Below are 26,647 nucleotides of genomic sequence, written 5' to 3'. Positions count from 1 at the left end.
GCCGCGCCCTGGCCGGGGCAAGCGAGACCGACGTCCAACCAAGACAAGACCATCCCACCGTGGAGCCAGCATGAACAGGTCACATTCTGCCTGGACGTCGGCCCCGGCGGCCAAAGAACAGCTCCCGCGGAGGGGGATATACGGAGGGGGGGGGGGGTGGAAGCCACTTAGGAACTCCCGCCGTCCCGCGCAGCCTGGATCTGGGTGGACTGCTCAGCGGCGGATGGCGTCCCCCGGGGCGGGGGCGGGCCACCATCACCCTCCCGTCGGGAGAAACTCGGGAGTTCCCAGTCGCTACGGGCCAGGCCAGCTCTGCTCCAGCACGCTCCTGTGTGCCGAGGAGGTGGCCCAGGACACCATCCGTGATCGGTCATGCCGACGCCGACACTGCAGACAGCTCAATAGTTATCTGCACCGACTCCCAGGCCACCTTGCGGGTGCTGGAAGGCGGGTTCTCCTCCCAGACGTCCCGCCATGGGATCTCCATCTGGGAGGACCTCCTCGCTCTCTCTCGCCGAGGATCAACCATTCGCCTTCAAAGGGTCCCTGCGCACGGCGACCTGCAGGAAAATGAGAGGGCCGACGAGCTAGCCAAAGAAAAATCTGGCCTGGCCCAGGACAGCAGCAATAGATGTAAAGACACAAACGAGGGCCGTCGCTCGCTGCGCCTCCCATCGCTAGCGGCAGGACTGGCCTCTTCAGGGACATCATGTGCTACCAGCAGTGCAACTGCAAGCCATGCCCCGCAGCCCGCTGCCGATCGTCTGCAGGGAGGGCGCCGACACTCCGCCGAGCACGTGTTACTCAGGTGTCCGTGCCTAGCCGGCGCTGGCCTGCGCCACTCACGGACAATATTAGACTGCGGCCCACTGCGGCCTGCGGCCTAAGTAAGGGACGGCGAACTGGTGGCGGCCTTGGTTGGCGGCTACCTCAGCCACAAGGCTGAGGTAGCCGCCAACCAACACACAAGGCACAAGGCATAAAACTTTTTTAAAGCTGCTAGATTGAAAAAGGGCGATTCATGGCATTACATCATTGCGTGCATTGCAGCCTGCAGCCAAGATTGCAGCAAATGTAGGTATTGCATTCATAAAAAATCACAACAAAATGTTTTTGTTCAAATCAGCGTATCTCCCTAGTCCTAGACAGTGGTCATTATCACGAATTTTCAGTTAGAACAGCACACAGGGATCGGTATTGATTTGTCATCTCGATATATGTGACGGTCGTCGGTCAGACAGTCAGTTATTATCCACTGTCCATTGGAGCTCTGGCCTCGGACTAGCAGCCCGGTCCCGCAGTCCTTTTTTTGCGCATGTTGTTGTTTTTTATGCTTGTTCCAAATAGTGCGCTTCTAAGACATTCTCTAACGCATAATTTTTATAACTCTGTTCACTGAGATAATAGCTGCGAGCGATATATTTTCTCGGAAGAGGCAATACATCAACCAAAAGAGATAAAATTTGAAAATTGATTAAATGATCCATGAAATTACAATTTTGTATTCCAATTCAACGAAGGAAATGCCAGAAAAGTGTACGTTTTGCATGTGTTTAAATAAATGCTGCCCGTGACGTCAGCGAACCAATTGCACTAACAGATGTCAGCAGTGTCAAATCGAACAGAACCTTTATGAAAATCGTGAGCCTTGCAAGTTGCATCAAAAACATTAGTTGAAGCAAAATAAAAATCCTCAGAACCCCACGGTACCTATGTGATATATTGGGTGGGTATATTGATATTGGGAACTCAAAACCCTTTCACTGCATGCATGTTAACAGCTTGGATAAACTACCAAGTAAGTAATCCATGTAAGTAATACATGGTTTGGGTTGTGGTAACAGTTTCACATGCAGTAGATGGTCACATTGATATTGTCCTAACATGGCCTTCTCTCCCCAAATGTCATCTCAATCTGGCTGAATAAAACATAGGGTAAAATATGTGGAGCTCTCCAGTGAGGCTCAAACTCACTGCTCTTACTGCCAAGCTATGGGATGGACACCTTATCCACTAGGCCTTACTACATAGCCAGACTGGAAAAAATACACGTTATGCCGAATATTTCCGGCGGAGTGGCGGGATTGCGCCGAAAATTTCAGAGCACGTCTGGCGTAACTTCGTATGTGCCGAATTCAGCGCATAGCGGCAGACAAATTTTTCGGCGCAGGGCGATCGCATATTTGTTTGGGGGGCGAAAGACAGTCACCGAATTTATGCAGTACGCTGGTCAATCTAGCAGCAGATTCGCCCCGCGGGCGGCTCTGGAGAGGCTGCGGGATGATATGTCCCCGCCCGGTCGTCGTGTGCTCAAACTGGCGAGCCACTCTGAGTCTACTCAGCGGAGGAACGGCTGTCCAGGTGAGGCCTCAATCTTTGGCGTAGAGATAGGTATGGAAAACCTTGTTGAATGTCGCCAAGCGTCGTTAAGCAATAGCAGTGGGTTCCTGCCCACTGCAGTATCGGGAATGAGAGCGCGGACGACCTGGCAAAACAGGCGGCCACCCTGCCCTCAAACGCCCGATCGCTGACCAGGGCGGTTCATTGTGCTGCCTCGTATCAGTGGCGCGACAACTGGTTCAAGTCACTATTCAAGCTACTCCGCGGGAACACGCCGCCGCTCCCTATCCCGGATAGGACCGAGAGTATGCCATTTCGGTGCACCAGATGAGGGCGGGCCACTGGTGCTGCTTGCTCCAGTACGGCACCGAATCGGCTGTCTCCACTCCGCCACGTGCCAGCAGTGCCCAGACAAGCGGTGCCCAGCGGTGCTCTGCACCGTGAGCCGGGAAGAGGGTGATGTGCCGGAGCACGTGCTGAGCGCCCGGCCCTCGCTGGCTCCCGCCGAGGTATTACCGTATTGGGTTTACGTGGAAATAAACTCATTCGGACGCTCAAACATGGGAGAGCGTACAAGGTCCCGAAACACTCTGTCTGGTTGATATAGCCTTGATCAGTAGATTTGCACATGTGCTTTATATGAAAAGGGCTTAATTTTCGCACAAATAGGCACCTAATTTTTGGCGCAAATCACGCATAAATTTCTGCGCAAAATCGCTTGCGCCGAATTTCGGCGTAAGCGGGTCTCACGGGCGTCCGGCGTAGTGTATGGATGTTTTCCTGTCTGGCTACACAGGGGACTACATATTGACTTAACGCATTCCTTTTCAGCCATGACCATCAGCATCTCCATCTGGAACCTGAAGTAAATGTCAGGCTCTGCATTAGTCAGAATGGCTGGTGCAATGTGAAAGCACATGAAATTGAAAATGTTGGGCAGGAAGCCAAGCTTGAGAAGTGAGCCAATTCTTTCAGACTATGGTCCTGATGAGTCACTCAATGAAAATGCAGATATTGATTGGGTCAACAAGGTATGTCATTCTTTTTTTACTCTTGGTGTATATGTTTCAAACAGGTGTTTTGTTGCATTGTGATCAATGTCTTCTGTTTAACGTGAATTGTTGCTTTGTTAATTTTAATTTTATTGCTATTTTAACATCGTTATATTCCATTTTGCAATGTAACAATGTTCCTGATGGCCTAGCTGGCCATGGTCCTCTAGCTGTCAAGGACTTCTGTCAACTGTGTACTGTCCTCTGTGACTGACAGTGCCATGTCACCTTATTTCCGTCCAGGTATGGGTACGCCACCTGCTGCGGCTCTGTGCTCTGCTCAGCCTGGTCTCGGTCAGCCTCAACACTCCAAAGACATTTGAGCAGTGGCCAGCGCTGCAGCTCATTACCTTCATCGTGGACGTGTTTGTCACGTGCATGTTCACGGCCGAAATGGTGGCCAAGATGCACATCCGTGGCCTGGTCAGCGTGAGTATTTCTGTGCAGTCACTGAGTCACGAAACTGTTTGCGGTGTCACATTGACTTGCGTGAGAAGTGAACTGACAGAGCACCTTACTGAAATTTGTACCATATTTATAGAACATTCTTTAACAGTCCAAAACATCTTGTTCTGCCGCTTTCATTGTGTTTGCTGCCTGTTTATCCTGTATATGATGTGGACTTCTTTCTACCTGTCCAATGATGGTGGAGCTGTGTAATTACAAGTTGTATCATGTGCCACACAGGGCGACAACCCGTACCTGAAGGACCATTGGTGCCAGTTTGACGCAAGCATGGTGTTCTTCCTCTGGGTATCGGCTATACTGCAGGTGAGATGGCCTGTCTGACCAAGCTGAAATCCTTATCTGACACATATAATTGGCTTTAGCCTGAGGGAAGAAAGTGAGTAGCGTGTGTGTCAAGTGGTGCGTGTGATGGCTTCCGTAGCATATTACTTGCCCACATTATTCGTCGGAAACGGGGTTTTTATGGTAATGTGGTACGTTATACATAATGTTTGGTGTGTTTGAATGGGTGATTGATTACATGTCATGCCATCGCTTACAATTCAGTGCGATCCGACTCGCTCCTCTCGCTGGAGGCAGGGATGCCAGTATGATCTCACTCGTGTCTGCCGCCTGCGGCAGGTGTTCGAGCTGACCAGTATGGTGCACGTGCACACGTACCTCTCCGTACTGCGCGCGCCACGACCGCTCATCATGGTCAGGTTCATCCGCGTCTTCCTCAAGTTCAGCATGCCAAAGAGCCGAATCAACCAGATCCTCCTGTAAGTAGAGCCCATGCCCCATCGCCTCGCTTAGGGAGCACCCATATAAACAGCATGTAATGTAGTGGGCGGAATATCAACAAGGAGCGAAGTTTATTGTGAGTGTTCCTCCACCCGCGTCCTCCAACCGTGATTACATTGGTTGTTATTCAACTTTCTGTCGTACGTAATGCGTTTTGTTATTCGGAACTTTTCCAGTTTGAGCCAAGTAAATGTTTTCATTGACGGCTCTCTGGACTTGATATGGGTCTGACTTCGGTGAGTGGTGGGGCGAGAAAGCTGGACCCTTCTTGGTCTGTTCGCGATGTCACCCAGCCCGTTACCGGCTACTCAAGCACATCTAACTTACCGATCTTTTCTCGGCCGGCAGCCGCTCCTCTCAGCAGATCTACAACGTCACGCTGTTCTTCCTCTTCTTCATGTGCCTCTACGCCCTGCTGGGGGTGCAGTTTTTCGGCAAGATGAACAATCACTGCGTGAAGAGCGGCACAGACCCCAGGTAGCTAGAGGTTCTTATGGTCAGGTCTCATGACGCCCCTGTTTCCGGGATCGAATCCCGTATTAACCGTTAGCTCAGGGCACATTCGCCAACGTAATGTCTTGTTTTCACAAATCGCGAGGGACAATTACGCTTATGCTGATGAACCGATCGCTAATTATACATTCGGCCAACAGACCTATGTATACCAGTAAGGGTATACTCGTATGCAGAGATCTAGGATTCGATCAAACTTGTTCCGTTGTAACGAAATAGTGAAATCTAAAACTGTCACCTACGTCTCAGTTCGCTGTCGTAGCGCAGCCTGCTTCTGCTGGTAACTCGGGGGCCTTACTGATGGATTCGTTCTTACAGATACGTCACCCTGAACGACCTGGCCATCCCGGACACCTACTGCAGTACGAGCGCCGGCTCTGGCTACCAGTGCCCGCCCAACATGACCTGTGTCACGCTCGACGACCCGCAGCGGTACAGCTCTTACAACGTCGGTTTCAACGGCTTCGACGAATTCGGTGAGCGTGGGGCGACGGACGGTTCTCGCGGGGAAGGGTGCGGCGGCTTTAGAGGAGAGTGGGCTTTGTATGCGGACGCAGTGAGCTTGTTTAGAATGACTGTTTTTTCGAAGCCTGTTTTATGCTTGTGATAAAGTTATGATATGTCTAGATGCTTGTGGTAGATGCCTGTACTTTACATCATATGATACTCTTTGCAACGTTACAAGCTTGCCCCTCTCCTCTTGAGTGGGATCAGCACACCAAAATGACCATCGTCTTTGGTAGCTGATTTTATCCCCTCGTGCTTCAGCGACCAGTATATTCACGGTGTACGAGGCGTCGTCCCAAGAGGGCTGGGTGTACGTCATGTACCGGGCAGTGGACTCGCTGCCCAGCTGGCGCGGCCTGGTCTACTTCACCACCATGATCTTCTTCCTGGCCTGGCTGGTGAAGAACGTCTTCATCGCCGGTAGGTGGTCCGATCGAGCAGAGGCAGCGATCTTGGCCGGGAGGGGAGCCGGGGTTGGGACGGGATCGGCTCACTCCAAGGGCTGATCGATACGGACTTATTTTGGAGAATGAGCTTGATGTGTTATACGCCGGGTCATTGTTATGACTCGCTTTAACAGTTCGTTTGAGTGGCAATGCTTTGCCCGTGTTGCAGTGATCATGGAAACATTCAACGAGATTCGAGTGCAGTTCCAGCAGATGTGGGGCACCCGCGGCCAGATCTCCGAAGAGTACACCACTTACGTGAGTAACATGCGTTGAGACTGTAAACTGACACCCACGGTTATCTCTCCGAAGAGTACACCACTTACGTGAGTGGGCTCCCGGGCTGGGGTGCTGTGGGGTGTTCAGTAGCGACTACCGCCCGTGGTCGAGACTCGGCTCCCGATCACGGTAAATTTGAAATACTTTCTGACTTTTGTGTGACTGCCGCTCAGACAATTCCCGACTTTGTGATTGTAATCGCTCTTTATGGCGTTTACCTGTTGAAATCCGTGTGTGAGCGCTGGTTATGGACGGTGGTGCGGCTGATATCGGTCTATTTATAGTCTGCTGTCACTGCTGCTCTATTTTTAGCGATCGGTGTTGCGTTTATCTGCTTGTCGATAGCTCCTTTCTGCTCCATTAGTGGATACTGCCTGCTCAACTGACGGATACAGTGCCTGTTCAATCGATGGCTGCTGTCTGACCAATTGACGCTCGTGGCGGCTGTTGTCTGACATCAGCCCTATTTATTGATGCCCGCTATCTGCTCCGTTGACTGCTCCGCTGACTGTTCCGTCGACTGATGCTCTGTTGACTGCTCCGCTGACAGCTCTGCTGACTGCTCTGCTGACAGGCTCTGCCCGTTCCTCTGACAGGTGCTGACGGACACGGAGTACGAACACGGCCAGGACGCTGGTGACGGCTCCTGCCTGACCGCTGACGGCTCGTTGCTGCTCTGACAGGTGCTGACGGGCACGGACACGGCCTGGAAGCTGGTGACGGCCGAGGACAGCGGCTCGCGCGGCTCGGCGCCGCTGCTACTGCAGCGCGTCATCCAGTCGGCCGGCTACCACCTGGTGGTCATGGCGGCCATCCTCACCAACGCCTACATCTCGTCCAGTGTGCAGTTCCTGCACGACGGCCGCTCCGTCACCGAGCTCTACAAGGACATCTACCCCATAGAGGTGGGTCCGTCACCGAGCTCTACAAGGGCATCTACCCCATAGAGGTGGATCCGTCACCGAGCTCTACAAGGGCATTACCCGATAGAGGTGGGTCCATAATCGAGACTATCTACCCGATAGAGGTGGATCGGTTATAGAACTACACAAAGGCATTACTTCTAAGCCAAGCTGATGGGACCGTATCCACCGACTAGCTTGGCATTAAAAAAAAAAAACATTAGTCCGTACTGCTGCCACGCTCGCCGCCGGCCATTTTTTTTCTGTTCCGATTTACTGACGTGCCGCCATTGACAGGTGGGGTTCACCATTTTCTTCGACCTGGAGGTGCTGGTGAAGGTGTGGTGCATGGGCTTCTCCACCTACTGGAAGCGCTCCATCCACAAGTTTGAGGCGGTGTTGGCCGTGGGCAGCACCTTCCACCTGCTGCCCAACCTCTACAACTCGGTCTTCACCTACTTCCAGGTCGGTCAGTTGTGACGCGATGTTACGTATCCTCGCCTCTTCTAAAATTAGCGCTTATATTTTACTGGTAAAGCCTTATTAATCACTTTTCAGCAGCTGTTTTGTCTTTCACTTATCAGTCTCTACTGTCTTCACATGGTGCACCTTTTTATGTGGCTAGGACTGTAACAAAACGATGTTCTCATCAAACCTCATTTTGAGTGTTTGGGATGGGTTGCCTTCATCAGGTCAGTTTGATATAGGTGCGACCCATTCTATCATGTAATTTCATTTAATTCATTACCCTGGCCAATTATTATTAATATCTAAACGGAAATATTGCGCCAAAATGATGGTCGTCAGTGCGCTGCTGATTTCCGGTCGTCGCTGCGGACAGGTGTTGCGTATCGTGCGGCTCATCAAGGCCTCCCCGCTGCTGGAGGACTTTGTATTCAAGATCTTCGGTCCGGGGAAGAAGCTGGGCAGTCTGATCATCTTCACCATGTGCCTGCTGATCATCACTTCGTCCATCTCCATGCAGCTCTTCTGCTTCCTCGACTTCCAGAAATTCGAAACGTTCCCGGCCGTGAGTTTGGGGGAAAAGTGTGATTGCATTTCTGGGAAATGGATGTTGGGAGAAAATTCGTTTTTATCTATCATCGTGTCAGGATGCTAAGGTAATTTGTAAGAACAAAGGAATTTATTATTTACTGAGGCCTTGTAATGCGAATTGAGATCAGGTGTGTGGGCGTATTGTTGCCCTACTGGTTGCGCTGTGCATTATTTGCTGCGTTTGTCGCCGTCTTTGTTCGATCCCTGATCATCCTTGATCGTTCCCGTGTCGCTGCTGTCGGCTCCACTGATGTGTTTTCCTTCCGCAGGCGTTCATGTCCATGTTCCAAATCCTGACCCAGGAGGCCTGGGTGGACGTGATGGACGAGACGATGTACCTGACGGCCAGCGCCATCGTGCCGCTGGTGGCCATCTACTTCATACTCTACCACCTGTTTGTCACACTGGTGAGCGCGGGATAGACGGGACCAAGGCCGTATATAGGGACGGGACTGGTTAGCGGGCCAGATGGCACTGACGGAGTGCGTGAGACAGGCCGGGGACTGGTCAGCGGGACCGGGTGACGTTTCTCTTCAGGAAACAAAATGGTAGCCTTCTGAGCTGATCGGTGACCATTTGCGTAACTGTGATCTCGCCTGCCAGCAAACTGAGTGTAGACTGTAGCTGTTACCATGGGTGTCCATTTCCGCCAAGTCGGGGGTGCCCGAGCTCTCCAAATTCCCCGCCGGCTCGGCCGGCTTGGCTTTGGAGCCTCAACAGACCGCGCGGGTCAAGGTCACCGCTAGGGCAGCGGCGGATTTGCTGCGCCCGGGCACCCCCCAACTCGGTAGAAATCGACACCTATGGCTGTTACAGTGATACGGCTGATTACAGCTGCAAATGGCTGACTGCGTCGATTAATGTTTGGTAGTGTGCTTTGGGTTTTCGTCGACGGTGACGGGTTTACGTTTTATGGAGTCTTCTAGTTGCTCTTAAACATAGACTTCATAAACTAAATTTATTTGTATCAGTACCTATTCCTAACGTTGTTATACTCGTGCTAGATACGTATTTTGATCCGTTCCCATCAATCAGCATTCTTTCGTTAATCCGTTGTTTTACGACCCCTTGCCGTCCACCTCTCAGATCGTGCTCAGTCTGTTCGTGGCCGTGATCCTGGATAACTTGGAGCTGGATGAAGACATCAAGAAGCTGCGTCAGCTGCGCGCCAGAGAACAGAGCGCCGGAATTCAGGTGGGCGCAGCCATGAGGTATGCCGCATGAGTCGAGGCAAAGTCAGGAATTAGTGCTATAATACATATACAGACTACAGAGCGGCCCGTTTTCACCGTGAACCGGCGCCGCAATTGTATCCTGTGCATATACATAGTCATACGAGTAGTTTATGTTGTAAGCAGTGCTGTGGCGACTTGTGAATGGCATATCATGTGTTGTTTTCCCGTGCCGCAGGAGACGCTGCCGCTGCGTCTGCGCATATTCGAGAAGTTCCCGGACCGTCCTCAGATGGCGCGGCTGCACAAGGTGCCGGCCGACTTCACACTGCAGAAGGTGAGTGGGACGATAGGGTCGGCGGCAGTTGTGTTAGAGGTCACGTGTCGCGGGGTGGGGATGTGGCAGAAGCTGGAACTTTTGCAGAAGAAACAAACACGGTGATCAGGTGTTATAATCCGGCTACAGTGCGCACAAAATGGAGATTTCGTTATATTCTGCCAAATGCGCAGTGAACATCGTAGTCTTAGTGCCAACAGTCAGTCGCTCACTCAATAACTGTCAACCATCCCTGCCCTGAACGCACCCCCATCCTCTCTGTCAGGTGCGGGAAAGTTTCATGCGTAATTTCGTGGACGACCCTTCTGAGGAGGAGGACAGCCCGGGGATGAAGGCCTCCAGCCGCGGCCGGGAGGTACTGGCCTACCGGCGCGCCCGCTGCCGCCAGCTGCTGCACAAGACCACCGCTGCCAGAAAGTCCGACTACAACCAGAAGAGCATCGGAGTCAGGGGACTGGTCGAGTAGGTAGCACCGGCCGTCTGAGGAGGCGGGTAGGGTGCAATAACATACTGCAAAACACACAGCTGAAGTAAAAAGCTGCCTAAAAAAACGTAATGATCCTTGGTATTTAGGCAGTGCTAGAGAGTATCGAATCGTAGGCACGGCACGGGTCTTTCTAGTCGGGGACAGTGGTAACTTCTAACGTATGTTTTACTCTAGGTAAGACAAATCAGCTAGCTTGAGGTGCATTATGTGACGATGCGGTGTGCTATGATGTTTCCGATGAACAGCGAATGCATGACTAATCAGTTTGTCCCGTGACGAGTGGAATCATGATTGCTTTGGGTTTATTGTTTCAGTAGGTCACAGTAATGTAACGGTAACAGCGGAATGGACTAGGTAAACTAGCTGTGCCATGTGTCGCTAGTCATGAGTCAGGTAGCTCGTATAATCATGCAGTGCTTAGTTGAGTTATGAATGGAGGTCCGATCCCAAACATCGATAATTCCTTATTCCTTGTGCTCTTTCAAGTTTTAATTCTTGTCATTTCCTTCCTTACCACCTCCGCTCTCCCTCCCCTTACCTCCCTCATTGCCCTCTGCGTCCACCCGGACCGCCCGTCCGCCCGGCTGGCTGACGGGTCCCTCCGCCGTGCAGTGACTGTAACAATCACCGCCTGCTGCTGGGCGACTCGGGTCAGCTGCCCACCACCGGCAAAGGCCTGGCCGCCAAGTCGCGCTTCGAGAACGCCAAGTAAGCCGGCCGACAGTGGTGCGCTGTCGCGCAGTCGTGAATGCTCCTTGCTAACACGCTGACTAATCCTGTACAGCAGATGTACGGCCCTCCAGTGTATTTAGTGGTTGGTTGCTAGCATCACAATAAGCGATCTGCATTGATTAATACGTCTAATGGCTGTTGAAAACCATTGCCGAAGTGTGTGCACGAACCCTCTTTTCATTTCTATTGAGTCACTTTAGAGGAGTGTCTCTGTCATTCAAAGTTATTACACCAAAAGCACATAGGCTAACCAACCACTCTTTTGCTGGAGGGCGGTACGCTATTCAGACTTACAGAACACCTCTGATCGGACTAAACTGCCAGAAAATATCTACATTTTAGTTCCGGTGTGGTTTGCTGAAGTGTGATGATTTTTAAGCCTCCCATCACGCATACACAGCTCCGACTGTTCCTGTTTCCACACTCGTCAATGCTGCATGACTGGGCACCGACGAGTGTGACACCGCATCACACTTTCTTAGGCTCAGTAGGATGTGGGGCAATGTTCCCATGTTCCTGATGACACTGCCCTAATCGCCAGTTTAGAGGCCAGCTGATGGCTGCATCATCGATAAACTTTCGTAGACCAAATCATCTGCAATGCGTTTGTCAGTTATGAGAGAACAGTTGAGTTGCATTGGTACTGGTTTCTTTAAGCGTAGAGTATGTTATGCAATGCTTGAGAAAAGTACAAACATCGTTTTGTCATGGCAGAGAAACCCATGAATGCTAGTTAAGAAGTATGAAATAATGATATGCCAAGGCTGCATTAGAAGTTACCAATTTGAATTCTCCATTGCCCGCTGACCCGATACCGGGTCAGGCTCCCCTGTCACCCCGTTTTCCCTGTGGCCAGGCCAGGTCTCCCCTGACCCTCTAACCCGATGACCTGCGCCTCAGGTCGATGCGTCGCTCGATGCGCGGCTCTCTGAAGGTCAAACAGACGTACGACCACCTGAAGGAGAACGGTGACGTGGCGGCCCTGAGCGGCGGCGGGTCCAACGCCCGCAACCCGCACGACTTCGACATCAAACTGCTGCAGGCCAAGCGGCAGCAGGCGGAGATGAAACGGTCAGTGGCGCTGTGCTGACTTGCCGGTCGTTCTGAACCCGAGAGCAGCCCGGTCCGGGCGCCGTGGCAGCCAGTTCTTCATTTGAATGTGGCTGAACGCGAGTGTAGTTCGCCGCGGGCAGGCGTTACTTACTATTCCGCGATTGTATGATTAACCACCTCGTACTACTAATGTCACCGATAATATCTCATTTTACCCATCGTTTGATCCATGCCGTTCCAATATGCCCCTTCTCATGTGTGCACTGGCCCGTTGTTTGCGCCAGCCTCTGGTAGAGTGACCTCTCTGTTTTTTCCGTGTAGTAACCAGCGCGAAGAGGATCTGCGGGAAAACCACCCGTACTTTGACACACCTCTGTTTGTGATCGGACGGGAGAGCCGCTTCCGTAAGGTGTGCCAGATGATCGTGAACGCGCGCTACAACGCCCGACAGAAGGACCCGGTCACTGGGCAGGAGCGCAAAGTTCGCTACAAGGGATTCCAGTGAGTATTGGTGGGTGGGAGTTTAGCCGGGGTGGTGTCTCATCGTCAGACATGGCGTGTTGGCCTGACGAGCTTCGGTCGTTTTCTGTACGCGCAGTATATGTGTGAATGAAGTGTGTATGAAGTAGCCGAATCGTTGACTACTACTTGGTTGTTTAATGTTGACTTCATATGTTAAATCGTTCATTTTCGCAGTAACCTGCTGGGCCTGGTCACCTACCTGGACTGGGCGATGATCCTCATCACCACAGTCAGCTGCGCTTCAATGATGTTCGAGTCGCCCTTCTTCAAGATCCAGGACAACTGGCAACTGCAGGTAGGTGTGGGTTTATCCGAATAGGACCTTACGGGACCGGACAGACTACACTGAACCGATTTGAATCGAACGGGCTGGCGGAGTCATATTTACATCCACCAGATGGGCTTCTGACATATTATTATCTTTGGCCGACTTTATAATCTTGACTGTAAGCCAATGTGACTCGTAAAACTTAGACTCGTGTCTGACGTTTCGGTTCCCGACTCTCCGTCAGGTATCTGAGTACCTGTTTGTGGTCGGCATGAGCATAGAGCTGGCGCTGAAGGTGCTGGCCGACGGCCTGCTCTTCACCCCAAAGTCACTCATCAGGGACATCGGCGGACTGCTTGACCTATTCATCTATGTGGTAAGGAGCTGTCGGACTGCTTGACCTATTCATCTACGTGGTATGGAGTGGATGCGGGGCGGGTCTGTTACGGGGGGGGGGGGGAGGGATCCACGGCGGAGTGGGTCCGTAGCAGGGTGATCTTGCCACGAGTGAAGGGATGCGTGGTCGATTAAACTGAATATTTCCCGTGGCTGCGGCTACTTGCCGCGGGAGGGTACAGCAGCCTAACGTGTCAGTCACTTTGTTTTAGTTTCTGCGCATCATGAGTGTCAGGTGTGTTATGCTTACGGTGCAGCTGAGAACAGGCTAATTCACTGTTTCTGGCTCTTTCAATTATAGGTGTCTCTGGTATTCCTGGCGTGGATGGCACAGCTGACATGTCACGCTACTCTCCGCCAGGTGTCTCTGGTGTTCCTGATGTGGATGGTATAGCTGACATGTCACGCTACTCTCCGCCAGGTGTCTCTGGTGTTCCTGATGTGGATGGTATAGCTGACATGTCACGCTACTCTCCGCCAGGTGTCTCTGGTGTTCCTGATGTGGATGGTATAGCTGACATGTCACGCTACTCTCCGCCAGGTGTCTCTGGTGTTCCTGATGTGGATGCCCACCACGGTGCCGCCCGTCTCGTGGGAGCAGCTACTGCTGATCGTCCGCTGTCTCCGGCCGCTGAGGATCGTCTACTTGGTACCGCACATGCGTACTGTGGTCCGGGAGCTCTGCAGGGGATTCAAGGAGATCCTGTTGGTCAGTGCGGGGACCCAGTCGCTGGGCGCGGATAGTCGGGTAATCTCAGTCTTTGGGATCCGGTTAACTCTGCAGCTAGTCAGTAGGGACAGACTCAGCTGAGTCGGCTGCGGGGTCGGGGCGGGGTCGTTGCCATTGAACAGTGCTGATATGGTCATGACAGTCACACCCTGTTCCTAAATATCATAGGTATGGCTGTATGGTAGTGGCCGGTTTTGGTCCGCCCTCACAATAATTATGCCACTTAGCTTTAATTCTGAGCCGACTCTCTGGATCCAATGCCGGCAGGTCTGACCGTGACCTTATGTCTGCCCCTGCCCCCTACATCCACAGGTCTCTGTGCTGCTGATTCTGCTGCTGTACGTGTTCGCCAGCTACGGCGTACAGCTGTTCGGCGGCCGCCTGGCGCGCTGTAACGACCCCGATCCCAACTACCAGCTACGGCAGAACTGCGTCGGCTTCTTCCAGCGCGAGATATTCGTCACCAAAATGAAAATCAGCCCGCGAGAGAACGAGACCTACCCGGTGATCCTGGTGCCGCGAGTCTGGTGAGTACAATTGCACGTCATTTGCGCGATACTGCGGTGGACGGCAGAAGCGTCAAATCTACAGGGCCTGTCGGGAGGCGATATGAAGGCTGCTCATTGTAAATAGCTTCACTGATTTCAGCTTAATTATTAATTTCATTTTGGTTTCTGCTATTGCCATTTGATACGACTTCGTGTCATTTTGCGCTGCTGCGGCCTGCCGTATCTACTGTGTCCCCACGTTTTGTGACGTCTGCCACGTGTGCTTGGTCTCTTACAGGGCCAACCCGCGCCGATTCAACTTTGACAAGATCGGTAACGCGATGTTGGCGTTGTTCGAAGTGCTCTCCTTCAAGGGCTGGCTCGACATTAGGGACGTGCTTATCAAACGACTCGGACCGGTCAGTACTAACTAAGGGATCTAAAGGCAGGAAACTGTCTTCATTGCAGTAAAAAAGTTATTTAATTCTACATGAAAATGATTAATGAGTCATTCGCAGTGTACGTGCGATGTGTTATTTCACTGCGGAGCAGGGACTGACCGATTGCGCGCTTTCTCTACCAGGTGCAGTCAATCTACATCCACATATTCGTGTTTATCGGCTGCATGATCGGTCTGACGCTGTTTGTCGGCGTGGTGATTGCCAACTACTCTGAGAACAAGGGCACCGCGCTGCTCACCGTCGACCAGCGCCGATGGTGAGTCTAACGGACCCCGGGCAGGTGTGCTTAGTATCCCACACGGGTTTTTGTTGTGCTCTCAACATAGCCGTCCTTTGGGCTAGTATCGGACATATCCGCCACCGCCACCCTCGTCCTACCTTTCTGCTGACGACGGCTGCCCCTGTCCATCAGGTGTGACCTGAAGAAGCGTCTGAAGATCGCGCAGCCGCTGCACCTGCCGCCGCGTCCCGACGGACGACGCTGGAGGGCCGTCGTCTACGACTTTACGCAGAACATCATCTTCAAACGGTTCGTCGCCGTGCTGGTCATCATCAACAGCAGCCTCATTTGTGTTCAGGTGAGAAGCGACTCATCAAATTGGATTTCTATTGACTGCCCTGTTACAAGCATCGTGGCAGCGGTTACAGGGTAGGTCCGTCCCATCAGGCTGGAAATGCTACATCATAGGAGACCCTCCCCGGACAGTCCGGCGGCACATAGCCACATCAGATAGAGTGGAGATGGGACGCTGAACAAAGAGACCTGGGTTTATTTTCGCATTATGTCGGTCCCTAGTAATGAGACTTCGCTCAGCCATGGTACACATGTCTTCATCCAACCGTTTTTATGTGACGCGTCACCCAATAGCGCACTGACCGTTTTAAAGTGGCACTGCGTTCATCATACACACTACACATGACTCATGTGTGCATTTGACCGCTCTTTATTTGTTCTCAGTGGGTCTACGCCCAGCGGTACACGCTGTATCTGTTGTTTGTGTTTATTTCCAGTGGGACTATGCTCAGCCATAAACGAGTGGTTAATCATTGTTCATTTATGTTTATCCCCAGTGGACTGCGCCCACCCGTAGAGACTGTTGAACTAACTGTCCCTTTTTTATTCTCAGTGGGATTACGCGCAGCCGTACACGCGCTATCTGGCCGTGGTGTCGTCCATCCTGAACCTGTTCTTCATGATGGAGGTTGTGATGAAGATGGTAGCCTTCTCGGCGCGCGGCTACTGGCAGTCGCGCCGCAACCGATACGACCTGTTTGTCACCGTGCTGGGACTGGTCTGGGTCATCCTGAACTTCACCTTCCCAATGGTGAGTGACACGTCTGCCAGTGACGCTTCCATCGTGAGTGAGCGGGTCGGTGTGGTACGTATGCAACTCGTACTTTGCTCGTTGATCTGCTTTAGTTTGAACCGTGCCCTGTCGGATATAGGTACTGAATTTAGTAAGCTGTATTTGCAGTCAGTCATGCTACCGCCATGACCCGGTTCTCTGTCTTCTTTCCAGTCTAAGGTGCAGAACAACTACACCAACTCTTTGGGCTTCATCTGCATCATCCTGCGCTTCTTCACCATCACCGGCAAGCACGCCACCCTGAAGATGCTGATGCTGACCGTGGTGGTGTCCGTCTACAAGAGCTTCTTCATCATCATGGGCATGTTCCTGCTGCTGCTGAGCTACGCGTTCGCCGGCACCATCCTCTTCGGCACGGTCAAATACGGCGAGGGTATCGGCAGGTGAGACGCGGTGCTACTGCAGCTCGTGTTGTCCGTGGGAATTAAAGCAGCACATATCGGAACCTCGGACTCAACTTTCGGGATGGTGACGCTTCACTGCTGATGGTAACTGAGAGCCACTGTAGCTCGTCATTGCTAAATATTGTTGCCATATGGTGGTTTATATTTTTGACGAATGCGTTTTTCAGTATCATGTTTGCAGTTCTTCTGAGTCTGATGCTTCCTTGGTCGTCCGTCTTACAGACAAGCCAACTTCAAGACGGCTCCAAGCTCGATCGTGATGCTGTTCCGCATTGTCACTGGCGAGGACTGGAACCAGATAATGCACGACTGCATGGTGGAGCCTCCGTCTTGCACGGTGGCGCGTCCACCCGACTACCGCACCGACTGCGGCAACTTCACCGTGGCGCTCGTCTTCTTCTGCTCCTTCTACGTCATCATCACCTACATCGTGCTGAACCTACTGGTGGCCATCATCATGGAGAACTTCAGCCTGTTCTACTCGAACGAGGAGGACGCGCTGCTCAGCTATGCCGACATTAGAAACTTCCAAAACACGTGGAATGTGGTGGACAAGAACCAGCGCGGCGTCATACCCGTCAGGAAGGTCAAATTCATACTGCGACTGCTGAAAGGTAACGAGGAATGATGGACCCCTGTAGAATGCGCACACAGCAGTGTTTGTTCAAGTCATTGAGTTTCAGCTTATGCGAAGTTCTGTGCTTCCTTTCCGTCTGCACAGTGCACACGGCATGGGATATTTGTTCATTTAAACCGACTTCCTTGTCCTCCTGAACTTTAATGAATTCCCTGTCACTCGTCTGCCGCGCAGGCCGACTGGAGGTAGACCCGCAGAAGGACAGGCTGCTCTTCAAACACATGTGCTACGAGCTGGAGCGACTGCACAACGGAGACGAGGTCACCTTTCATGACGTGCTCAACATGCTGAGTTACCGCTCGGTCGATATCAGGAAGAGTCTGCAGCTAGAGGAGCTGCTGGCTCGCGAGGAACTCGAGTACATCATTGAGGAGGAGGTGGCCAAACAGACCATCCGACAGTGGTGAGTGGCGGGACAGTGGGAGACTAGGGAGGACAAACTCCACGGTGCCTGGTGGCATTGATGACTAATGTATTCGCCCTGACATTTAATCGCATTGCGAGTAGAATTAGCTTCAGCATTGCTGAAAAACGGAAAATCGTAGTCAGCCTAAGCTGCTCTCGCGATCCAACAGACATCATCAATGTTGGAATTTTCTGACCCACTCCTCACTTCGGTGGGAAGACTCCTCACTTTGGTGGGTGGACTCCTCACTTCTTCAGAATCTCACCCGCTCCCGAAGTTCTACCAGAATCTGACTCGCTCACTGACCCCGTCCTCCTGTTCTGTAGGCTAGACGGCTGTCTGAAGCGGATCCGCGCTCGCGAACAGAGCAGTCTGATTGCCGGACTGCGGGCCACCAACGAACAGGCACTGATGAGACTCAACGAGGAGCGAAAACAGGAGCGGGAGAAGGAGGAAAAAGAGGTAAGTGGGAAATAACGTACTCAAGCGAGAGATGAAGCAAAGGGAGGTGGTTTAGGAAGAAGGAGCCAGTTTAAGTCGAAAGGGTGCGTGGCGGGCGGGCAGGAGCGGGAAAGACGCTGTCTGGAGTGAACGGTCGGTACCTGCTGGCTCGGATCTTTAATATATTTTGAAAAAAAGATTACGCATTGTAGTCGACTACTTGATCTCTAAGTGCATTTGTTGAATTGTAATCGAATTATCGTCTCCGTGATACCGCCTGATGACATGAGGCGCTGTTTGAAGCGCTCCAATCACCGTCCGACGCCGGCGACTCCCAACCACACGGCGGTAGTGTCCAACAGCCGCACAGCCGTGACTCCCAGCCGCACCCTCTCCCCGGCGGACGGACCGCCACTATCAGAGGAGCAGGTGACCTGGCGACCGCCCTGATACTAACTAACAATAATACGGACCGGCAGCTGGAGAGCCAAGCCCGGCGTGTGCAGCTTCGCTCCAGCTGTGTGAAACAACTACCAGCGCGCGGTGCTTCGCAGTGTGATTTGTACAGTCCACGGCGTCATTGCGTTTTGGAACCGACTCGGAGACTGCTTTATAACGTCATCCAGCGCGAGAAAGGAATCTGAAGATGCAGGCTATCATTCTACATCTCTCGTTTCAGTATGATGATTTAACTCGTCCCAGCTCGTATTCTATGCAACCAGCCCTGATCAGTAGCTGGTATATTAGCTTATGATCACTTCCGCTGACTTTGGAGGCTTTTAGGGATAATTTTGGTTGTTGGATTTCTTATCGCGCGCTCAATCGTTGCGGTCGATTTAGTACCATGCCAGATGCCGCTCTCTTCAGGCTTCAGCAAGCTTTGCCCAGGTTCCGTGCTTTTGTCCGTCCCCAGCTGCCTCACCACTTTCCCGCTGATCTGGTTTGTCTGGATATCTATTAAAATAACCTCATTTTCACATAGTGCTCTCGCGTCCAGCTGCTCCATCTACCCCATTGGGATGTCTGCTCTCAGCTGTGTTCCCCATTCCCCAACTAATTAGATGTTCCGTACCCCTAGGAGCCCAGTGAGCCGCCCGCCCGCCAGCGGAAGAAGGGTGTGTGTATGGGCCGTTCGGACTCTGTGGGCTCCGCGGCCAGGAAGTTCCTGACGCCGTCCCTGAGTGACGCCACCGCTACCAAGGACAAGGAGCGGCCCGCCGGCAAACGCAGGACGCGCTCCGTCGGTGAGTGACGCTCCCGCGGATGGTCTGACACTGTCGCTGCCGGTCTGTGCTAGTTGCAGAGCCGCTGACGTGGTCTAACTGCTGTTAGATGGTCTATATGACTATATGACTATATGAGGGTCTATACTCTATATTATGACTGCTGCCAAGTGGTGGTATGCTTGGCCAGTTTGTGCTGCCATGTATTGCAGAACGTATAACCGTAGCTCCTATCACTGAGGGGGTAGCAGGCGACCCGCGTGTCCTACTTTCTACGGTCTTGTACTGTCAAACGGCTGACTGTTGATCGGTCACTGCCGTCGGCTCGTCAGTCAACTTCGGTCAGTTTTGCATTTCAGACGGCCTTGATTGGAGCTACTGCACCAGTCAATTAGCCTGCTGCCTGCACCGGTGCATTGGTTAAGTGTCGATCATGACTCGCCAGTCCCCAATGTCCGTTCCCCCGGTCTAACTCCGTTTCTCCCTCCATTCGCCGCAGTGGGCAACAAGTCCCTACCCGACGTGAACGAGGCGGGCGAGGCCGTGGCGCTAGCCTCCCCGGGCAGCCCGCGGCCGGTGGGGGGTGCGCCGCCGGCCGCCGCCGCCTGGGGAGACGTATCCACCTGGTGGCTCGACCACTGCCAGACTACCGGCCACGACGACTCCGCTTCCGTGTGACGGGATCCTGCTCAGAGCTGAGTGGGGTGGGGTGGCGGGGATCGTCTGGCGTTTCAGAAGAGATTGGGACCTGTTGCGAGGTATGACTGTGTCTGGCCACTGTAGTGGGGACTTTGAAGTTAAGTGAATACTGTGTAACGTGGTAGGAGGTACTACGATGTGCGACAGGGCATGTCAGAGGGAGTAACACGTCACGAGATGGTACTGTGGCGTTTCAGTAGGGACTGTGCAACCTGCCAGTAGGACCCTCACTACTAGAGGCCTTTGTGGGGGAATGTCCGAGTCCACTATGAATAGTTTTCGGGACCTCTTAGCGACGGATATGTCGGCTTTCAGTAGCGCAAAGGCGCAAACCTGGGCCCAGTGGTTGGACCCCATCAGATGCACAAGTGTCAGTGTTGCACAAGAGGACCGGTGTCCGGCCCTGCCGGCCCTATTTAGGGATGGATGGGTCCAGATGCTGCCCCACTGCGGCCATAGCAGACGAGCGGGGGCGGTAGCCGGTCTAGGGCTCCTGAGGCAAGATAGGATACGTCCGCTTACGAGGGGCGATGGCCGCAAAGTGGAAAAGATGACAGCCGTCACATAGCTTATGTAGCTGTCTATAGCCGTCCGTGTTCTGTTGTGTCGCGAGCTTCAGAGATGCCGGTATATTGTTAGCAATTGCCAAAACCGAGCTTAGCTATGTGTATTGTTTATGTTGCGATGTGTGGGCACTGGGCAGTCCAGTTGACCTGTAGCGGCGACCGCGAGGGTGTCACCGCCGTGATTTTCCCTCGGCCGTGCACGGATACGGGAGAAGCTATGTGTATGGAGGCGGGTTATAGATCGACCCTGATCACATATATGATTTGGTGGTTGATGTTTCTCGATTCAGAGTACTATTGGAAAGGTACCAATTTTACATGCTGTTGGAATGTTGTTGTAGTTCAGTTATGTCAAACGTGGTGCTATATTTTCTCAGTGTTCTTTTGTGATTTATTGTGACTTATTTACCTTGCATTATTTTATTTTGATTTAACTATCGTTTTTTTCACAGCTGCATCGTCTTATCGTTGTGAATTGTTTGCAGTCTCTTATGTGCCAGTGTGCTGTCAAACAAGCTCCACATCTCTCGTGCTATCCGTGAACCTCTGGGCAGTCATCGTCTTCGCTTGCCGCCAGTTTAGTGTGTAGTATTACGCACAAGATGGGGAACAACTGACCAAAGTCATGACTCAATGAGTCGAGGCATAGTGCACCGCTATGTAAGATGCTGCGACTGTGTTCTGGAAGCTTGACGCTTCTCTGTCGAACTGAGCTTACCTGTCATCAATGTGCCAACAGTGTAGAAGATGCTTTGTTATTTTATTTATTTATTTATATACATGATTAATTTAAGTTTGTAACAACCACTGCGTGATCTCGACATCTCTTGAGATCTTCTTGCACATTCTCCAAGTCTAGTCACAACTCTCTAGTCTGATGAGGCTGTTTGCTACGGATGTCGCTGTTTTGTTGTCTTGTCCAAATACAACCGAAATATCACATGCTCTTTCGCTCTTCACAAAGCCTGCCAATCATTCCGTGCTTCTGTCGCGAGTCTCCACTGAGTGAGCGTCCTGCTGCGTCTCCGGGCCGGTTGATTTTCTCCCATAGTTCGGCGTCGGCTGGGCCTTGTCGCATATCGTATCATTGAGGGTGTGTGTGCCGTGTGGCGCCGGCGGCCGCTACTCGTTGGACGTCCGGCTGCGGCGGAACACGAGTGTGCGCGGCAGCGGCGCCGGCCGGTCCCGCGCCGGCGCCGGCGGCTCCTCGGCCGCCTCGTCCCCGCCGACGCTGCTCGACGGCGACTCAGTGTCGCGCTCCCGCAGCCGGCGGCTCGAGTACTTACCCATACCGGGCCGGTAGATGGCCAGGGACGGACGGTCCTGCGGGGTGGGGGAAGGCGGGGATCCAAGCGTCAGATACGGGTTGTGCTGCGAAACTAACTCAACTACACAGCATTACTGGTCAATGGTCAATGGTCATAGTCCCTCCACTACAGCAGGGCACCGACCTCTGGTCCATCACACATCATAGCTGCAGCACTAGCCCCGATGAGCACATATATTCCTTTTGCTATTATGCAGTCGGTGCGCCCCTAACCCCCAACAAACAAACAAACAAACCTTTTGCTATTATGGGCGAGTCCGGTGAACGACTACGACTAGGTGCTAGCTGCAGACTTTTAGCTAAGGTACCAGACTACCGACTTTATATTCCCCAACAGTCGCGTCCCGTCTGACCCCGGGAGCCCTCCGGACACCGTTACCCCTTACCTTGTTCTTTAGTCCGGTCTTGGTCCGCTCCGCCCTGGCCTCTTTCCTCTCCTTTTTGGCGTCAGGTGTGTCCCGTTTGACCGCGCCCGATTTGGCCGGCTGGGCGGTGTCACCCCCTGCCCGGGTCTCTGCGGAGCGCTCCGAGCCGGCGTCTTTGACCTCGGCCTGCCGGTCTCGTGCGCTGGCCGTCGATATCTCCGAGCTGTAGGAGACAGGCGGACAGTCAGTCGGTCTGTCACTGTCATCAGCCAGGCAGCGCGAGGCGAAAACTAGATGTTTAGCATTGCTTAAGTCGGCCAAAGGGACCGAAATACCCAAGAGGACTAAAAGCCCGGTCAGTAGCTGATTACGGACGGGAGGCTAACGGCCGATCAGTAAGGATGAACGGGCTGGTTGGTACCGAAATGGAAATTAACTGAACTGCTCTCACCTTGATTCTGAAGTGCGTGCCTTCTTCTCGGTCCTCTTCTTCTTCTCCTCCCAATCTACATCCTTCTTCCTCTCCTCCCGACTGAACGTCCTCGACTTCTCCTCGCGTCTTCCCTTCTCCGGCGCCTCGTCCTTCCAGCGCGCCTCCTTGTGGGCGGGACGCTCGCGAGCGCCGTCCTTCCGTCGGTCGTCCTTCTCCTTACGCCGGAGCTTGTCATCTCGATCCGGTCGGAATGCCTCCTTCGTCTGTTTGTCCCTCGTGTACTCTTTGGTGTACTTGTCCTTTTGTTTGTCGTCGTACTTTTCGTATTTTTTAGTTGTTGGAACGTCGTCTCGCCTTCGATCCTTCTCTTCTTCACGACTCGCCGGCTGAAAAAGTGAAGAAATAGAATTCAGATTCGTTAACGTCGACACCAAAAGCGCTGCCAATAAAATGATTTATCAAAATATATCATTATCCAGTCACCGTTATGATATTTGTGACGTGAGCAATCGGATCTGTCCATGAGAAAAAGAGGTCGCTGCCCGGTCACCCGAAATCTTCATTACGTTCATCCTTGGAACGTGATTCAAATTGTTGTCATTTGATGGCCATTGCCCCTCAATACTGAACCGACATTTACCGATCAGGAATGACTGAAGAAGATCGCATTCGGCATGAGAATGTCGACCAACACCTCGCCCTTTGGGGTTACATCTTGCAATTAAACGGCATAAAACAACCTGGACATTTACCTTGGAAGTTTCCTTTGTGTCGTATCTGGTTTTCTCCCTGGAGTCCCGTTTATCTCTGGCGAGCAGTTTCTCCCTGGCTCTCCTGGCCTCTTCCTTTCTCCTCTCGAGCTCCCGGCGGCGTCGCTCCTCTTTCTTCTCTGCCCTCCTCTTGCAGACGTAGGTGACCAGCGGCGTGACCACGTTGGCCTCTGCGGAAGGCACGGTGAACGGAAGGTCACAAAGGCAGACACAGTATTGTTCGCGCACCTGAGTGAATACCTGCAGCCAATGCATTTATCCCTCACATAGATACGCTGGGCTCTCGGACTTTTGCTTGGCAGTGCGCTTTATAGTGATAAATTTTACACGATCTGAACTAACGAGGTGCTCCCCATAATATGCATTGAGGAATTATTGTTGGCATGTATGCACATTCTTCGTCACCTACCCTCACCCCTCAGCTCGCTGTGCCGTTTCTCGATCAAAACTCACCTCTGAGCTCAGCTCTAGCACTTTCTCTACCCTCACCCCAAAGCTCTCTTTATCGTTTTTTTTTTTATCTACTCTCACACCTGAGCTCGCTATGCCGTTTCTCAATTTACCATCACCTCTGAGCCCACTGTGCCGTTTCTCTGCCCACCCTCACCTCTGAGCTCGGCGTGTCGCTTCTCGATCTCCTCCAGCGTCTGTTCCCAGCTGGGCGCCGCCGGCTCCGACTGCTCCTGCTCACAAGCCGCCAGAAACGCCTTGTAGTCGGCGTCCTCGAATATGGTGCCGCTCTTGGCGTCGGGCTTACGGCTGCGGCGGCGCGGCGTGCGCTGGTACGGCGCAAACTCCACAACGGCTGGGTACTCGAAACCTGAAGAGCATAAATACCGTCACACACTGTCCAATGGAACTGTGACCTAACCTATAACGTAGTTTCGCTGAAGACCAGTGTCTCATTCGTCGGTATGCTCATAATAGTCGCGAAACATTAACATCCGACCTCGACACGTACCCTGTTTATCTACGAACACGTATCCGTCGAATCTGTCCCTGAACGTGATGATGTCGTCCATGTTGCTGAAGTTGATGTAGGCGCGCGAGAAGGCGTGCGGCGCCAGGCCCGGGTCGGCCGGCACGAAGCCCAGGTAGTCGTGATCGGGCAGCGGGGACACCTGGTCGACAAACGAGTCGAGCGCCATGTCCGGCGGCAGGCGGCGGATCACCACCTGCGGGCGACGGTGGCCGTCAGAGAGGATAGAACGTGATGTATTTGTACAGTGTTCCCTTAGTTACTTCAAGGTCAAATGCAAAATGTGAAAAATATAGTGAGGAAAATTATAAGGTTGGCTGTAACAGTTTCTAACTCAGTGGTCCAGTAAAACATGCCCCAGCAATGGAAAATATTTTACATAATTATCCCAGGCTAAGAATGCATAATTCAATGCAGCCCTTTCAGCAGTGAAAAAGAATATAATTTACTATGGTACCATTACTTGAATAAATAACAATATAAACAATGTTTGACGGGGAGGTGGTACATGCAGGACCCTTATAAGATCACAGAGGGAAGTACCTAGCTATTGCATGAGTTCAGAATTTTGTTATGGAAGCAGCAAAGGAATATTTGAGCTTGACTAACCCATGAACGAAAAACAAAATATTTTATGTACCATTACTTGAATAAATAACAATGTAAACAAATACAAAGTGTCATACCTTTGTTGGTGGATGCTTATTTTTGTCCTTAGAACTTGAATAGGACTTCTTCTCACCATGTGAAGCATTCTTTATAGCCATCTTCTGTTAGGTACAAAAAGTAACCACTTCAAACATCAAACATCTATCTGAAATAATAAGATCATGCCAGTTATTTATGGAAAGATGATACCTTGAAAGGGAAGATATGTGCTTATATCATTGTGATGAGGGAACTTGATATCAGGTTAGGATTAGCAGATTCCCTAGGAATAGAGTCTGAGAGACTCATAATCCATCTGCCTTTCTACTGTTCAAAAATTTGAGATGGTCATGTTTCAGAGATGAAACATATGCTGAGAGCAACAAATCAACACATGAAAAACTGATAAAACCATAGGGCCATCATGCTCTTCGTACCAAAGCATGGCAGACATATTAAAGTTTCATCCATAAAAGTAGGTACTACTGCAACAGTCACTGTACTCTGTAATGCTTATTAGGTAAATGCTGAACTAAGAAAATATAACAAACATGACTAAAACCAATCTAGCAAAAAGCAATGCTCACTTAGCAGCCAGCTTTGCCTTTCTTATCCCAGCACCACACAGATCTGGTGAAGCATTTCTAATGCTACCTATCATTTATGAATTATGGATATCAGATAAAAACTTGACTTCCCCTTCTAATTGTCCACTATTTACCCAGCAGTCATGGATTAAAAAAGCTAGCTCATGCCCATCGGTGTACCAGTTTTAATGTAGCCATGCCAGACACATTTCTGTGATCTGTCACCCCAGTCCGCAAATCTGTGTCCATCAAACTTTAAAAAAAGAATCTGCATTTGGTCAAAGTAAGGCTACAAAGTGTTGGGAAAAATTAGGCAAGGACAGGTTATATTTCAATTTAAGTTAATTTATTCTGGGTGAAAGCAGCAAAACAAAAATTTGCTAAGGCGTAGATTTGTCCGAGACTAGAATCCATGGTAGGAATCCATGCGAATTTCACACCTCCACAATAAGTTTCCAGATCCATCAAAATTATTAGGTAATTGATCAGACAATCAGATACTTATTTTTATTCAACTTGCATGCAGAAAACACTTCAGGTTCGACTTTTGTTAAAAAAAAAAATGTCAATAAATTGCAATGAACACAACATTTAACATCAAGATTGATGGCCTAAAAATGCAATCTCACTGTTGGCTTGCCAGAGTGAGTGCCAAATGTTTAAATATTGTTTATGTTACAATCACTATAGGGCTCAACAAGTCACTACTGATGGGCCATAATTAGAAAATAAATTGTTGATTACTGACACACATCACCAATTTTCTCAGCCATTTATTCTGCGACATATTTTGACGCACTTCT

General features: G+C 51.5%; 2 protein-coding genes across 13 annotated transcripts; one reads left to right on the top strand and one right to left on the bottom strand.

Moving 5' to 3' along the window:
- Positions 1–1,643: 1,643 nt before the first annotated feature.
- LOC122392689 (sodium leak channel non-selective protein-like) lies at positions 1,644–21,675 on the top strand. Of its 3 annotated transcripts, none has more exons than XM_043387837.1 (33): positions 1,644–1,706; positions 3,172–3,371; positions 3,636–3,821; positions 4,080–4,163; positions 4,482–4,621; positions 4,992–5,120; positions 5,475–5,632; positions 5,925–6,083; positions 6,279–6,367; positions 7,072–7,293; positions 7,588–7,755; positions 8,132–8,320; positions 8,616–8,753; positions 9,433–9,540; positions 9,757–9,855; positions 10,121–10,317; positions 10,955–11,050; positions 11,975–12,145; positions 12,449–12,628; positions 12,824–12,944; positions 13,162–13,293; positions 13,855–14,022; positions 14,356–14,570; positions 14,830–14,950; positions 15,115–15,248; positions 15,405–15,570; positions 16,120–16,317; positions 16,513–16,742; positions 16,986–17,377; positions 17,575–17,803; positions 18,133–18,268; positions 19,326–19,491; positions 19,970–21,675. In XM_043387837.1, the coding sequence occupies exons 2-33, from the start codon at positions 3,258–3,260 to the stop codon at positions 20,146–20,148; spliced, it is 5,214 nt and encodes a 1,737-aa protein (XP_043243772.1). In that variant the 5' UTR covers positions 1,644–1,706; positions 3,172–3,257; the 3' UTR covers positions 20,149–21,675. The 3 variants fall into 3 exon arrangements, with proteins under 3 accessions (XP_043243772.1, XP_043243773.1, XP_043243774.1); XM_043387838.1 differs by having other exon boundaries at positions 1,672–1,798; XM_043387839.1 differs by having other exon boundaries at positions 1,686–1,726.
- Positions 21,484–26,647, bottom strand: LOC122392691 (regulator of nonsense transcripts 3A-like). Of its 10 annotated transcripts, none has more exons than XM_043387840.1 (8): positions 26,593–26,647; positions 25,296–25,423; positions 24,592–24,805; positions 24,238–24,450; positions 23,613–23,800; positions 22,879–23,246; positions 22,449–22,650; positions 21,484–22,058 (listed from the first exon to the last, which is right to left on the bottom strand). In XM_043387840.1, the coding sequence occupies exons 2-8, from the start codon at positions 25,374–25,376 to the stop codon at positions 21,858–21,860; spliced, it is 1,467 nt and encodes a 488-aa protein (XP_043243775.1). In that variant the 5' UTR covers positions 25,377–25,423; positions 26,593–26,647; the 3' UTR covers positions 21,484–21,857. The 10 variants fall into 10 exon arrangements, with proteins under 10 accessions (XP_043243775.1, XP_043243777.1, XP_043243776.1 ...); XM_043387842.1 differs by having other exon boundaries at positions 25,296–25,419; XM_043387841.1 differs by having other exon boundaries at positions 26,597–26,639.

The sequence above is a fragment of the Amphibalanus amphitrite genome, unplaced genomic scaffold (assembly GCF_019059575.1).
Source record: "Amphibalanus amphitrite isolate SeventyFive unplaced genomic scaffold, NRLGWU_Aamphi_draft 000497F_arrow, whole genome shotgun sequence".
Classification (NCBI taxonomy): Eukaryota; Metazoa; Arthropoda; class Thecostraca; order Balanomorpha; family Balanidae; genus Amphibalanus; species Amphibalanus amphitrite.
Note: the sequence above shows the minus strand (reverse complement) of the source record. Positions and strands in the feature narration are given on the sequence as shown.